At 39.6% G+C, this 15,485-nt stretch overlaps 1 protein-coding gene across 9 annotated transcripts in view; it reads right to left on the bottom strand.

The window, feature by feature from the left end:
* Positions 1–1,616: 1,616 nt before the first annotated feature.
* The window catches only part of Mpdz (multiple PDZ domain crumbs cell polarity complex component), a 155,989-nt gene continuing 142,120 nt past the window's right edge, over positions 1,617–15,485 (bottom strand). For 8 of the 9 annotated variants that reach the window (XM_038333928.1, XM_038333930.1, XM_038333931.1 and 5 more), the window contains 11 exons: positions 15,267–15,350; positions 14,937–15,130; positions 12,820–12,967; positions 10,766–10,852; positions 9,476–9,566; positions 8,581–8,624; positions 7,751–7,873; positions 6,562–6,666; positions 5,879–5,991; positions 4,774–4,897; positions 1,617–2,888 (listed from right to left, as the gene is read on the bottom strand). In XM_038333928.1, the coding sequence (XP_038189856.1) occupies positions 2,742–2,888; positions 4,774–4,897; positions 5,879–5,991; positions 6,562–6,666; positions 7,751–7,873; positions 8,581–8,624; positions 9,476–9,566; positions 10,766–10,852; positions 12,820–12,967; positions 14,937–15,130; positions 15,267–15,350 (1,260 nt within the window). In that variant the 3' untranslated portion in view covers positions 1,617–2,741. Of the gene's footprint in view, positions 2,889–4,773; positions 4,898–5,878; positions 5,992–6,561; positions 6,667–7,750; positions 7,874–8,580; positions 8,625–9,475; positions 9,567–10,765; positions 10,853–12,819; positions 12,968–14,936; positions 15,131–15,266; positions 15,351–15,485 lie in introns of those variants that run through there. The other variant, XM_038333936.1, reaches the window with a different exon arrangement.

Genomic DNA, 15,485 nt, shown 5'->3' with positions numbered 1-15,485 from the left:
TCCATGGACTTATTATGCTCCTTACTCTTTCTGATGCTACAAATGGGTCAGTGTGAAGTTAACACGTCATTACTGCTCTAATTATCCCTCGGCATTAATGAGCAACAGCACCAGACATCTGTGGTTGTCTCCGAGTTTAACTGAACAATAACACTGAATTTATAGGCAATCTATTGTCTCGTATCGTATACAACACTAATACTGTAAGATTAATTTTCAACTGTTTGCCCAAGGATGTCCTTCTTACATCACGATAAACCCATGCATTTATAGAAAAGAATAATGTAAGAAGCACGTGTCTTTGCCTTTTTAGACTTGGTGGAATCTATGTTTTTTCCTTTCCAACGTCATCTCCTATCCCTCCTCCTTATGTTTGTTAATAGCAGCGCAGAATCTCTTGCTAGACAAATACAGTCATAGTAGCTCAAGATATAAAACACATTATTAATTATTTAGGGATTCCTTTATAAAGTACTGCCAACTGGTAGCTTAAAACAATGTTAAGTCTATTTTCCCACAATTCAGGAGGTCAGGAACATGAAATCAAGATGTCTCCTTAAAGGGCTTCCTAGGAATGGATCCTTGTGTCTATAGGTGATGGTTCCAGGCATGCCTGGGCTGATGTCCTTGGTTCCTTCTTCACAAGGCCATCTTCTCCCACACGGCTGAGTTGTCACAATCACAAGACAGGACCCATCCTAATACAGTCTGGCTTTAACCACACTGGAAAAAGATTGCATTCTGAGACTCAGGTGGGTATGGACTATTAGGACAGCATTAAGACATGCACCTGGCTGTTTGTTTTCTGGGGGCAGGTGTTGGAAGGGCAGTACTTCAACATATTATCTCAAACATCAATTTGATTGCTTGACTTTTTCCCAGGGCTGCTAATAGTGTCCCCTACTAAAATCTGTTTGACTTCAAACCTGCAGAAGTTCAGCATCCATAGTATACAAGGCAAGGATTCAGTCATACCTTCACATCAGAGAGTCATTAAAAGATGGCCAAAAGCCTATAGCTTATCAGAAGAAAAAGATGGATTTGGCTAGGCAAGCACCTCAGCTGACAAGGACTGCCTGCCTGAAGATTTGTTGCAGTCTGCACCGATTTTGAGTTTTGAATGGACTACTCATAGGAAGGTTATATAAAAACATTTTCTTATATTTGAGAAATATAGCTTTTCACTGGAATGAGCTATCATTTTACAGAGACCCCGTGAGAGAAAATGCACTCTCACTAGCTAATTTGAGACAGAACCCAGAGACAGCTTTCTTGCTCTGTTCTCCATGTAGTCTTGCCTTATTCAGGAAGAAAATTCCATCTGAAGCATTTGAGTGGTTTATAACTATATAATAATACAATATTACTGAATTTGCAGCATCCCTGAAAAGCAAGAGCAGAACACCTCTCCTCCTATGTCATCCTCCTCAGCTCATGAGCAGCCTTTGACTCTCTGGTGTTAGAGAGCGCTGGAGAGGTAAAACACTAGTGTTTGCACCAGGAAGGAGTCTAGAGTTCTTTATATTGCATGTATGGTGAGATTCAACAATTTAAAACAGAAAATCCTGAAAAATAAAACTTTCCCCCAATATGAAGAACAGAAAAATCATCGACTGTTTTGTTGTGCACCACAGAAACTTATTTATTCACTTCACATTTACACAAGAATGCTTATAATAAAATATCTGTACACGACTCCTGCTACAAATATAGATAATATTCAAAGTGACTTTATAGATTCTAATGTAGGAGTTTCACGCTCTAAAATGGGACTGAACACATAATTCTTCACCAGTTGTCTCAGTAAACAGCTCCATCTGCTTCCTTAAACTATTGTATTATAAGATGTTAATACACGGCAAAGAAATGAACTTACGTTAAACCCCTTAATTTTTCTGTCAATTTATTAATGGCATAAACCAAAATAATTACTAACACACTGCCTTTTTCTCTGTCATCAGGATTATTACTAATGGAAAACAATAGTACAGTATACTAATATATTTTCAATGTGGTATCAGTCTGTTAGGTCAGCACTAAGTTTTGGGTTCTTTTCTATGTCTTCCATGACTAGATGGTTGACTTCCAGAACTGCAGCCAACACAGGGGAGCACCCTTATTTTACTTATAACAACATGAAAATACAGCAGGTCAAAAAGTGAAAATGAACACCAAGATGTGCATTAAATACGGTTTTGTTTTACAGCTTAGTAAGACTGCTAAACAATGTTAGCAGAAAAATATTTATTAGAGGAAGAAGAACACTATGTCACAAAGTTCACAATTTTAAAAGAGTAGATGATTCAAGATGATTGTGAACATTTTTTGGGGGGGATGGACAGCCAGATTGGGGCACTTTTCTAAAACTCAAGATTGTCTTTTTTTTTTTTTAATTTTTACTTTTTGATCCTAATTTTCTGAAGCCATTTTTCTTGTCCACCTTTGAGTTATTTTGTTTTCATAGTACCAAGATGAGCATATAATAATTTTGTCCACATGACTAAAAATTGCTTGATATCTTCAAAACCTCATTTTGGTTTACCTATGCAAATATCCCTTTCTTTGAGTTTAGGACCATGAAACGGGGGCGGGGGGAGGTGGGAAAATCAATGCTTGGTTGTCAGGAATAAAGCCCTAAATGTTTCTCTCCTTCCTTGTATTTTCCCCCGTGAACACAGGATTCCACATGAACAGTTCTACTCGGTTACAGTAGGAGGTGAGCACGTGGCTTGGCAGTCAGTTCAGGAAAGAACCATGAGGGTGACAGTGCCTTTGGTCCGTTTAAGGATGGCAACTGCTTCTTCATGGGTTACTCCTTCTAGACTCTGCCCGTTGACAGCAATGATCTGATCGCCCCTTTTTAGACGCCCGTCTTCCGCGGCTGCTCCCTGCAATTATAAAGTAGACTTGTTTACTTGTGAAAGAATTCAGCCCACACAAAGAAAAAGAGCTGAACAAGAATGCAAATTGCTCTGCATGTACACACACATTGCTCCCGGCGCCCTATACCATTAGGCGTGATGAACACACACAAAAGAGGCCTTTCTCCAAAATGGTTCTAACACTGAGATTCCAATCTGGGAGTGAATTTAGCAGTCAACAGAGTAGCTGGATTTTTTTTTTTTTTTTTTTTTTTTTGGCTGTTTAGTACAGCAGTTGGTAGCAACTAAAATTAATAAAGAATATTTTGGGAATTGCCTAGTAGGAGCGATTTCATAGAAACAAGGACTTTCTATCCATAAAGAAGACCCCCAGTGGGACAAAAGATAAGTGAGGAACAAAAGCAGCTTTATCAAACAAAGCTATAGACTCCAGAATCCAAGGTTTCCAGATACAGAAAGCTCACACGGAGGCTGACCAGAGCAGGGTAAAAGTGATGATTTCAAAGCCATTCCAGGACTGGGGAAGACGTTGCTTGTGCAGTACTTGTCCAGGATGGATGAGGCCCTAAATTCCACTCTCAGCTCATACCCCAAACACGAGGCCCCAAACCACTGCTAGTTGCAATTTTTTCTAAGCGTTGGAAAGCAAGACTGCTCAAGCTGTCTTGGTTTTTACTGTAAGGGTGGAGAGATTCTTCCTATTTCTATAGGACCTAAATAATTATGATTAAACACAGACATCCGATTTTAAAAAAAACTCCATCTTAAGGCATGCATATAGAAGATAATTATGCAATTAAATATAAGATTAAAAATATGGAAAAGTTAATGAGGAGCGTATAATGATGAAATTCTTAAAATATGTTCTAACTAGCATGCCTTAAATAAATCATTCCTAGGCCGAGGATAAGGACTGCATGGTTCTTCTATTCATTGGCAAATGCTGCCTGTATTTTTGGATATACCAATAACTTTTAAAAAAAAAATCTCACAAATTAAGCCTACAGCTAGCTTGTCACAAGAGCAGCACTTTAAACTGGTTGAAAACAGTAGTATTTTTCTAAAATAATAGAATAAAAATTCCATAAAATTAGGGACCCTAGTACTTAAAGAGCCAGATGAAATCTTTGCAGGCTGACATTCATTTTGTTCTTTTACGCTGTAAATGTGAGACTCCTAGTTCTCTTCGCAGGAAGCAGTGTTCAATTTGTCGTCTTTGAAAATGGCTCTAAACAACACTGTATTAACCATCATATGTGATTCCATTATCTTAATGACTTCATCAAAATAGTCTCTTTATTCCAAACATTTTTAAGATAGTTTAGTAGATGACTACAACTATATGCAGAGTTTCCTTTTCAAAAATAATTGAATCCCTCGACTGTGAATCATGCTTTATTGCAGATGACAGGTCTGCTTAGCACTCCTTAATTTAAAACACGTTTTCCTTTTCAATTAAACTTATAAACGCCCTAGCTAAAATGTGGTATGCATTTTGTGTATTTTTTCTGTACATACTTTATATTTAATATCTACAAAAGAACACAGAGGAAAACATGTCAGTCCTTGACAGTAAATATATTATGAATGTCCGTTTTCAAAAGATCACCACATACAACTTGATTTCAAATGAAAAGGATAAGCTTAATTATTCTATGTATATTGCTGAGTTTCCATGGAGTTTCAATTTGTGCTTATTTTCCTCTAAACATAACTAAACCTCAGATTGGACAAAAATATTATAATGACCTGTTCCTGCAGGGAATTTAGAAAGAAAATATCAATGTTAACCATTTGGCATCACCTCAGGTCATAAACTAATAAGCCAGCTGCTGACCAGTGTTAATTAATGTCTAGCAGGGAACAGAATGGTTAAAACTTGAAAGCTTACCTTTACAAACACAGTTTTAACATAAATTGGTAAGTCTCCATGAGGGCTGCCATATCCTCCCACAATGCTGAAGCCTAAGCCATCTGGTCCTCGGTCAAGTGTTATAGTCTTACACTGTGGAGGTCTATAGAAAAGGAAGGAAAAAAGAGGTCTGTAGCTAAACACACACCACACACACACACGCACGCGCACACACACACACACACACACACACACACACACACACACACACTATTACTCTCTGTGCCTTGTGCATTACTTGACTCAAACTACATCCCAGAAATTCCCATTATTTCATCAATTTACTGGGAGAGAAGCCGATGAAAGCTTAGAGGACCATAATGGAGGGTCATAAATGATGGTCTCTACTTCAGAAAGGAAAATTAACTGTGAACAATGTAGGGGCAGCAGCAATTCTTTGAAAATTCAAATATGCTTCTCTTTATTCTTCCTCTTTACTAGTGTTTTTACATTTAGGGTTGTTTCCCAATATATTCACATATTCAATGTTTTCAGTCAAAAGTTCAATCAATAAGAGTAAGACGTCCTCTCAAAAAAAATCAAAACTGAGAACTTGGTAAGTATAGTAGGGTGAACGGTTGTCTGTAATCTACCCATCTCTGACTGGGTAACTGTCATCTTTAATCTATCTATCTCTGACTGGGTAACAGTCTGTCTTCTAGCCATCTCTGACTGGGTCACTGCCTGTAATCTGTTTCTGACTGGGTAGCTGTCTATCATCTACCCCTCTCTGACCAGGTAATTGTCTTTAACCTATCTATCTTTGACTAGGTTGGTGTCTATAACCTATCCAACTTTGACTAGGTAATTGTTCCTAATCTACCCATCTCTGACAAGGTAACTGTAATCTACCCACCTCGGACTAGATGACTGTCTATAATTTCCTGACCTCAGACTAGGCAGCTGTCTGTAATCTACCCACCCCTGACTCCCTGACAATGAAAGCTTTGGCACTTTCTACTCATACTTGTCCTCTTATTTTACCTCTTTGTGAGTGTCAGATCATGTATCAGAGACTGCATTTGTCTGGAGCATTTGATTTGAAAGTAAAAAATGATAAACCACCGATAGAATGTGTGCTCACCCTAAATCATCCTGAAATATATTGCTTGATGTTAGCCCAGTGAAAGCGAGACATGGATTGGCAAGCTCTTGCTGGTGACCCGTGACCACACTCACATCTCCTCCAGCAACCACCTGTGTGTGGGCAAAGTGAAAAGACAAGAACATATGTTCATGCAGCTTAAGAGAACCCAAAAGACTTTTTCCCAAAGAACAAACTTGGCTTAGCATGTGTATTTTACTGCCTACTGAATCAAAGAAATGATTAAAATATTATTAAAAAGAAAGGAATTTCACAATGCCCAGACACCTCTTAACTGTCCAGATAGTTAAAATATCCTAAATCGAATTCTACAATTTTTTTGATGTATATAAATTATGACCTCATGTGCAATTATTTTTCAAAGATCTTTAGAAGCCATGCCACTCACCAAGCACACAAAATTTTGACAATTAATCATTGGTTGCTAAGGCCCTGTATTTTTCCCTTTAGAAGTAAAATGAGAAATAATGAGGGCATCAGGATGAAATGTTACCAAACATGTTTCATAATGCTTCCTTGGAGCTCTCATTTTCATCACTGATGTTCAAGGGATATATTAAATAAAATAGTAGCAGGAGACTCAGTCAATTTTATTTAGCACCAGAGTTCCTGTGTCCTCAGGCTACCTATATTCTGAGCAGTGCTGGGGATAAAAGCCTTACCTGCATTTCAATGGAGCCAGAGGCATTTTTCATTAAGTTAACTGCTTGTGTATGAGTCATCCCTTCAGTAGATGTGCCACAGATGGTTACAATCCTATCCCCAACCTGCAAGACAAAGAGCCACCATGCAGAGCAGGGCTGACAGGCTAGCAGGCTTTTCTAGCACTCACTGCACACCTGAGTTGCCACCCACCCCTAAAATATAACCACGGAAACCACTAACTCAATTCTAAGAAAGATGCGCTACAGATGAGTTGATTGTTCTAGGGGAGAGAGAGTGAGGAGAAGAAAGTCACATCCCTGGTCCTTGTTTCTCCTGAGTAAGACATTACTCCTTATTAAAACCATAAAGTATCAGTGTTGTTGGAAGCCAGATTTTCTCTGGACATCATCACTGTGTTAGATGAGACTGTAAGTCAGAGGTTGGCAAACTGAGGGCAGCAGAGCTAACCTGGCACACTGCCCACTTCAGTTAATAAAATCTGGTTGGAAGGCAGCATGCTTACTTGGCTATTTCACAGGGCAGAGCTGAGCAGTTGCAAGAGAGTCCTCTGCCCCAGTTTAAATTGTTCCTGACTCTACGGCACCACGGTGTAATCAGTTTCTCAGCTTCCATCATAAATTTAGAAGTGCTAAACTACTCATTCCCAAACTTGAGGTTATTTAAAATACGATTCTCCTGGAGACCTTGTTTACAGCTCAGGCATTAAAGATTTTCCTCCAGAGTCCAAGCTGCTAAAGTAGGGCCTGCTGGCTCAGCACGGCTTCCAAAACTGCCTCACACTATGGCCATCCCACAACCTTGAAGCAAATTCATATGTTCTATAGTATTTAAAATCATATTTGTATTAAACTTCAGTAAAATTTTTAATAAAAGGAAGTAAACAACATCTTTCAACAATGGTCAAGTCAGCACTTGAACCAGTAAGACACATAAAGGAGGCGTCCCTCTGTCCCTGGCTCTGAACACACTCTTTTTAATGTGCTCCACAGTTGTAGCTGCCTTACCATCTTGCACCGGATCACATCGTGTTCCCTTTTGTTCTTCTTTAACTTTCAGTCCAGGAAACTCAGCCAAAGCTTCACTATTTACAAGCAGATTTAAAACCCGGCCATAGGAGTTTGGATGGAGAAGGTGGGAACACTGGCTAGATTTGCAAGGGCCATTATGGTTAGCAGAGAAACTTACTCGGAGTTTCTGGGTTTGAGCCGCAACACCGTTTGGATGCATCATTGCAATAAATATAGGAACATCGCCAAGTGGGCTGCCCACTCCTCCAGCAATGCTGATCCCCAGGGAGTCAGCAGACCCCTGCCATGGAACAGAAAGACTATGGTCAATGGAGTATTTTAAACTGACCTTTTGCTTGTTCACTGACACACAATATTCTATTGTCAGACAGGATCTTCTAGGTATGAGGGTGGAAAATACTTCACTTGACACAAGAGGTTTACAAAAGCAAGCATCTGTTTGGGAAGTAAAGCAATCAACACATGCTAAATTATGTTGAGACTGATGAAAGACAGGAAAACTCAGGAAGTGAGAAGACAACAATGTGCAGAACCAAACTTAACCCCTGACTGAACGTGGGCCTAACACTTTGTAGTGCAAGGCCTGGAGCACATTCATTGTCCTTGACAAAGCTCTGGGTCTCACAGGGGCATTCAATGAGTACGAAGCATCCAATGTTTAGGATACTGCACAAAAAGGCTCAGCAAATCATGCCCTTATGTTCTCTCTTGCACGTGGCTATTAGGCCGTATATTCTAAAGAAAGGCCTATTCATCAGCAAAAGAAATGAGAGGCAAGGAATTATTTTTTGAAGGGGCAGAATGGTACCACTTTTGACAGTATAGAAAACAGAAATAAGGACTTTTCATTGTATCTAAGAAATTTGGCAATGATTGAATGTATTATTTCCACTACTTACAATGTACATATGTATATTTCAGATGGGGACTGTAAAAATGTTCAGTAAGAAAATAGAAAGAAAAATGCCTTGGAAGACAGCACATTACCTTCTTTATTTCGACTGTCCTTAATCCCTGAATTTCAGATGCTACTGTAAAGGCAGAAGCAGATAAAACAGTTGTTAAAACATTTTTAGGCTTCTTGCCATTTTCTCCAAAGCATGGAGCTGGAGGCACTGCATGGGCTCTCTTTCTCCAGAGGGGCGCAGGGTTATCAGCAGTGCGCAGGGTTACATCCAGTTCACACAAGTGGAAAACTCTGCATGCCATCCCATTTCCCCTCTCGTTTCAGCTTGGATTATGTAACTGTACAATCTACTCTGAATGAAATGAGAACAGACTATGCTTTGGAAAGAAAATCGCTCACACAGCTGAGAGGAATAGTTATGGATGAGTTAAAAAAAGTCTATGCACTAAGTGTCTAAATTTCTAGAATATTAGTCACACTGCAAATACAGACTGCCATATGGTGAGTTTCTTCAATTTTAAAAATTCCCAACCAATGCATCAAGCCAAACCTCCTCTGCGCCATGATTTTATGTAATTAAAACACAGGAGGATTGTGTTTTTTTTTTTCCAAAATTTTTGTAATCTTAATGAAAAAATAAGGCCTTGCTTAGTGGTATTTTCTGATTTACTGGAATTACATTCAACACAAAAAAGGAACAAAATTAAATATACTACTCTGCTTGGTAAGGAAAAAATTACAGAACCTTGATAATAATGCGTCTATAACTTGTAAAGCAAATGTAAGCGAGAGAACTGCCACAGGGCACGCCTGCATTTGCTTGGGATTTTGGCCAGTGCATGTTTATATCTCCATCAGGACATGAGATGGTTTAGGGAGGAAATGGGCTCAGTGGTAAACAATCAAAAAAAATTGGTGTCAACAGCCAAAATTCAGAGCAGTATACTTCATGCATAAAATGTTAACCAGTCTTACGTGCGTTCTTCTTTGCGTTACTCTCCAGTGATTCAGATGTGTTTACTCCAGAAAGGGGAAGAGTGAAGGACGACAGGCTACTGTCACTCACCTAAAATACGGAGCAATTATTACAGACAGCTTTGGGAAATTGTAATTCCCCTAAGTCCAAAATGTTTCACTATTCTCTGTGCTTCTCTCATCTAATAAGAAATACTGTTAAACAACAGTGGTGTTTGGTAATTTTAAGGGCAACGTAAAGTAGTTATTATTTCTTTTTTCTGTTTAAGGAATAATGATACAAATAATTGAAGATGAAAGGATAGTTGAAGTCGATTTCAATCTATGTAAAAATTTTAGTTTTGCATAATCTAAAGACTCTCCTCAAATTTAAACAACTACACATCAGCTAGGGCTGAAAACTGTAACACGGGCCAGTAGCCTGGAATCTAATATAGACATTAGGGAAGTTAGTAAATGCTCTTTATGAACAGACGCATGAAAATGAAATTCTGTCATCAGAAGATAATACTGTAGAAAAAACTTACCAAGAATCAAATTATTCATTTATTATATTTGTGTGTGTGTGTGTGTGTGTTTGTGTGCATGTTCATGTGTGTGTGTTGGGAGGGCATACATGAACACGTAAGCATTCATGAGTGGAGGCCACAGGTTTACCTTAGGTGCCACTCATAAGGAGGCATCCGCCTTGCTTTCTGAGCCAGCGATTCTCACTGGGACCTGGAGCTGGCCAATGTGGTTAAGCTGGCAGGTCAGTAAACACCAGCTGCTTTTACCAACCCAGAACTGGGACTGAAAGCACCACAAAAACTGGTTCTTTCATTTGATTCATTTGGTTCTGGGACGTTCATGTAAGTCCTCACGCTAACTCAGCATAGACTATCTCCCTAGCTCACAAATCAAGCTATTTTAATATCATAGTTCTATAAAGAAGATGGTTTACAATCATCCACCTGGAATTTTCCAGGTTAATACTGATTGATGTTCGGTTGACAGTATCTTAAAAGTGTGTCGCCTTGACTGGATCTGCCTACACTGATTAGGTAGCTAACTTTGAGACTGTAGAAGAATAATGCTGGAAACAAAGTCCCTCTGAATCACTAAGAGCCCTCAAGGCCCCGTGGCCAGCCAGCCATGTTTCCCTTGCTCTTCACTGTCAAACTCTACACTCAGCTTCACATTGCTGGAGGGGTGGGCCTGGGTCTGGGAGCCTGGGAAGACTCTCGGCGCCATCTCTGAGCTCATCTTTTTTCCATGGAGTGGTTTTGGTCATAACCCACATCTACCCACCTGGCTGCTTTGAGAAGGCCTCCTCTCTGAGTGGAATGGACCCGCTTTGACTCTACCAACTTCCAGGGTTACTGTGCCTAGGGAACACTAGGGGAAACAGTTTATGAAAATGTTAAAATTCTATAATCATCTTTAGAACAACATGGTCTAAAACTAAAGGCATCTTCCTTTGCAAAAAATGTTTTTTAAGCATTTAAACTCACGAGAATAATGACAATACAGTAGCCATAAGTGTCTATCTCAGTGTTGCACGATTTACATGGAGATCCTTCTTACCAAGACAAACAGAACTTGAGAATTAAGTAATTTCTCATGAAACACCAAAACCATAAGGGCAAATGAACCAAGGAAACTTAAGAGTTTAAAATACAAACCAAAACTCCCAAATCACTACCCACACAACTGACGCTCGGCAAGAAATGCAGTGTAGTCCAATAACAATGAAAGTGGCACAAGGCGGTGTCTGAGATCCAGGGCTTTTACAGTAAATTTTCCTATTACTACAAAACACTTCAATAACATTTATGTACATACATATGTTATTTGTATATTTAAGATCATTTCTTTAAAAATTAAGAACAGTAACAAGCTGGAGCAAGCGAAACATACAACATATAATTGCTATGGGTCTCACTGTGCACTGCCTGACTTTAACATGGCTGGCTGGACTGACTTTAAAATCATTTACGTTTTCTTAACACCACCTCTTCCTTTCTCTTTCTGTAAGATCTGTCAGTCTTACACAGAACTAACAGACATTCCTAATTTATCTCCAAAATAAGCTATTATTCCTCAAAAAATTCTATAACTCCAGAGGCTAGGTAGGTGGGTCACCATGAGTTCCAGACTAGTTTAAGCTACATAGTGAGTTCTAGGATAGCCTAGGCTACACAGTAAGATCCTGTCTCCAATACCAATCCCCTGCATCCACAGAAAGAAACAATTCTGTTCACTTTGTTTGGATAACGAACAAGAGATTTAATGTGTGCTCTGTTAATAACTAATGATAGCTTAATGCAGGTGCCAGGTCTTATCCAAACCATAGAGGTTAAGGAGCTCCACCTGAAAAGGGCCTCTAGCAGGCCACCCTGAGAGGTTCCCATGGCAACACAGGCCCAGCAGCCCTAACAGCTGTGGCGCCGACACAAATACAGGCTCATGGTCACTCAGACCCAGATGTGGGGAATAAATAATGATAGTGTTTTCAAGTCTGTGCTGAATTAAACTTCAGGAGAAAACTACATCTGGCAAAGGAAAATGCAGTAAACAACACCTCACTTATAATAAAATCTCCTCTAGAGACAGGACTGCTTCCTAATAGGGAAAATCTACCTCCTACAAGCCTTTTTCTAAGGAATATTCTGTACATCACAGCTTATTTTCAGGATGACTCCACCTTCGAACAGAGAACCGTTCCTCATGAAGAGCTTCCTTTTGAGGAAACCTGCTTCACAGTGTAAGCTCCATGTCCCGCTGGGGATGGGAGTCTTCTGTCACAGTGACCCTAATGTTGGTGCAATGGGAGAGTACTAAATCCCCTGCAGAGCACGAGGATGACACACCCAGGACAGTTTGACATTAACTCCGAAATACAGCAACAGTGTTGAGTCCAATGGAAGTGGGCTACATACTGCCCTGTGTGAAACAGAGTGAGATTCTGCCACTTGGTGTCACACACTAAATACAGTTCTGCTGTGTTTAGAAGGGGTTCAGGAAGGGTCTAAAAAAGAAAAGCTAGAAAATATGACCCCCTGAGATGCTGTGGGGGCCCTGGTGGCCTCCTAATGCCTCAGAGGAAAGACCTTAAACCAAGTTTTAAGAATAAATCCAGAAAAAAAAAAACATGGAAGAACAGATGTTGAAAGTGGTCTGAATATGTCTTCCTCTTTTAACATGCACTTGAAAAGCCTGCTAAATTATTTCAGGTATTCTAACAAAGTTATTAGGCAAATATACAACAATATAATAAATAATTATAATTGACTATTTTATCTGAGACGACTAATAACACAGATAGTTACTCTACAAAACTATGCTTGCTACTTGATTTCTACCTTGAGCAGGGCAGCAACTGCTTCCTGGGTGGCATTACGGACATCTTCTCCATTCACCATTAAAATCTGGTCCCCCTGCATCAGTCTGCCATCAGCATCTGCAATGCCTCCTTTGACAATATCTGATACAAACACCCCAGTGTCATTCCTGCAAGCAACAGTGGACTTCAGCATCAAGACTGCCTCTCAGCTGCAATGCAATGCTTATTTAATCAAAATTAGTTATTCTAAGTGACAATTGTATCTATCTTTAAGATTTTATAGTTTTGCACAATGCTGGGGTAGCTTTGCCAGAATATGAGAAAAACCAGTGAATTATATCTTAAAAGGGAATTTCATTAAATGAAATTCTCTCTCGGGGCATATCTAGTCTTCATCAGGTATGTACTATGAGCAAGTGAGTTCAGCAATTCTTATTTTATGGGCCGCACACGTAGGAGAGGAGTCAGTAGCTGGGTACTAAGTGCATGGCTTTTTCTACACCACACTGAGGTTTTCTGTCAGTACTGCCCTGAAGTCATGTGGGTATGTTGAGGTTATCATCAATGCCATTAACATTACTGAAAATACATGACAGATATGCACTACAACCTGAAACTATTACTTAAAGTAAACCACAGTTTACTATGATGTCTTTAGGTCATTACATACAATATAGTTAACTTTTACATACAAGTAGATTCATTGAAAACAAAAAAATCTTACTGTTTCACAAAACTGTAAACAAATCCCTGGAATTTTCCATTAAGACACAAATATAAGTGTAAATAGGACTACACGGTAAAAACAGAATTGCACAAGAAGACTTCAAACATACCATCTGACCATAAAATCATTCAATCTAACCATGGGTTTTCTCCTTTTAAATAAGATGTTAGGATTTCATACCAGAAGGTTGTATAGTATCTGGTCACCTAACAGACCACAACAGCCTTGCATCTGACAGGAGAGTGCTGGCGCAATGTCCCCCAAACAGCCTACTTTTCCCAGACACACTTCCACTGAGATCTGAGCAGCACTTTCTCTATGCACTAAAAAAAGTTAGGTCTTTGGTTTTCTATGAAAACAAAACAAAACAAAACAAAACTGGCAAATATGCCCTTCAATCCCAATACAGGAGTGTGGCTGCAGACTAGATAAGCACAATTCAGAGACGGTGCTCACTGGAAGGCTGCTCTGACATGGTGGCTTGTGGGGACTAAGGACAGCTGGTGGCAATGTGGGACTCCTGCAGCCTACACAGAAGCTGATTCTGAGTTCAGATTTATCTGCTTAATTATTCAATAGATTCTGTTCCTGATGGTCTTATAACGCACAAGGAAAAAATGTTTATGAAACTATTCATTAATATTACTTCTATAAACATTGGTTAATATAAAATATGTACCATATTCTTTAAATACTGTATTTCAATAATAAGGAACTGAATTAAAGTGTACTCACTAATCTCACATGTCCTACTTTATGCTTCCAGTCTTCTGCTGGTGGCACATGCCTTTCACCATGACTGTTGTTCCTAGACTCTCTACCCTCTGTCTCCTTTAACAGAGCAAAATCCTTTGCCTGTCCTCTTTCTTAAATAGGGAACTCTGCTGGTCCCTTTAATATATTCCTTCCTAGCTCCCCCAACGGGCCTCTGTGACTTGCAAGAAATTCATTTGCTACAAGTATTAGAGTTTCATTCATCAGAGCATGGTTTTAAAAATATTAATTTTTAAATTTGTATTGTTATTTTTAGTGTGTGTGTATGCTACTTGTATGTGAGTACCAGAGGAGGTGAGAAGAGGGTGTAAAATCCCCTGGAGTTGTAGGTATAGACAGCTGTAGTTATAGACAGTTGAAGTTAGAGACAGTTGTGACCCTCCCAGTATGGGTGCTGGGAAATGAACCCAGCAAATGAGCCAGTCACCTTTCCAGCCCTTGAGGAGGAATTTTCTGAGACCAAGGACTATTTCTTATTTAACTTCTCAGGATGTAATGCGTCTCTTGCTGAAGACTCTAACCCTCTAACACACTGACTTAGAATGTCTACAGTGACAGAACACAAGCCATAGATATGTTCGATTAAGGCTACAATCAGTTTCAAAAGGGCCCTGGCTTAGTTCTCTCCAACATACCTCTTGCCAACAATACTCAACCCCAGGCCTTTGCCTGGCCTCTTCTGCAGCTCAATGGTGAAGGTGTCACACACATCCTCCTCTTTGTACGGGGCCTCATCTCGGTAGAGCGTCAGGCGTACTCTCTGGGGAGTCTGTCTCAGGACATTGATTGCTTCATCATGCGTAGCCTTTCTCAGGTCAATACCGTTCACCTGTAAGAAACAGGGCACTGAGAGTGAGGAGCTAGGTGTGGTGGGTGAAAGGGGAGGAAAGAAGAAGGGAGAGAAGGAAGGAGAGCCCATCAGCCATGATCTTTACTTTCCACTCTAGTTAAATAAGCACTTTTACCTCTAAAATCTGGTCTCCAGCCCACAGTCTTCCATCTTTACATGCTGCACCCTCTTCATAAACTTCATGGATGATAATAGCACCCTAAAGCCCAAAGCATAACATACCCATGTGTTATCCATTCTCCCTAGGAATGCTGAGAAGATAGGAATCCAAGGACAGTGTACTTGTAGCTAAATGGGCATGTACTTGCTGGGTCCATATGTAAGCCACACATCA

The sequence above is a fragment of the Arvicola amphibius genome, chromosome 6 (genome assembly GCF_903992535.2).
Source record: "Arvicola amphibius chromosome 6, mArvAmp1.2, whole genome shotgun sequence".
Lineage (NCBI taxonomy): Eukaryota > Metazoa > Chordata > Mammalia > Rodentia > Cricetidae > Arvicola > Arvicola amphibius.
The sequence above is the reverse complement of the archived record's forward strand: the minus strand, read 5'-3'. Positions and strand labels throughout refer to the sequence as shown.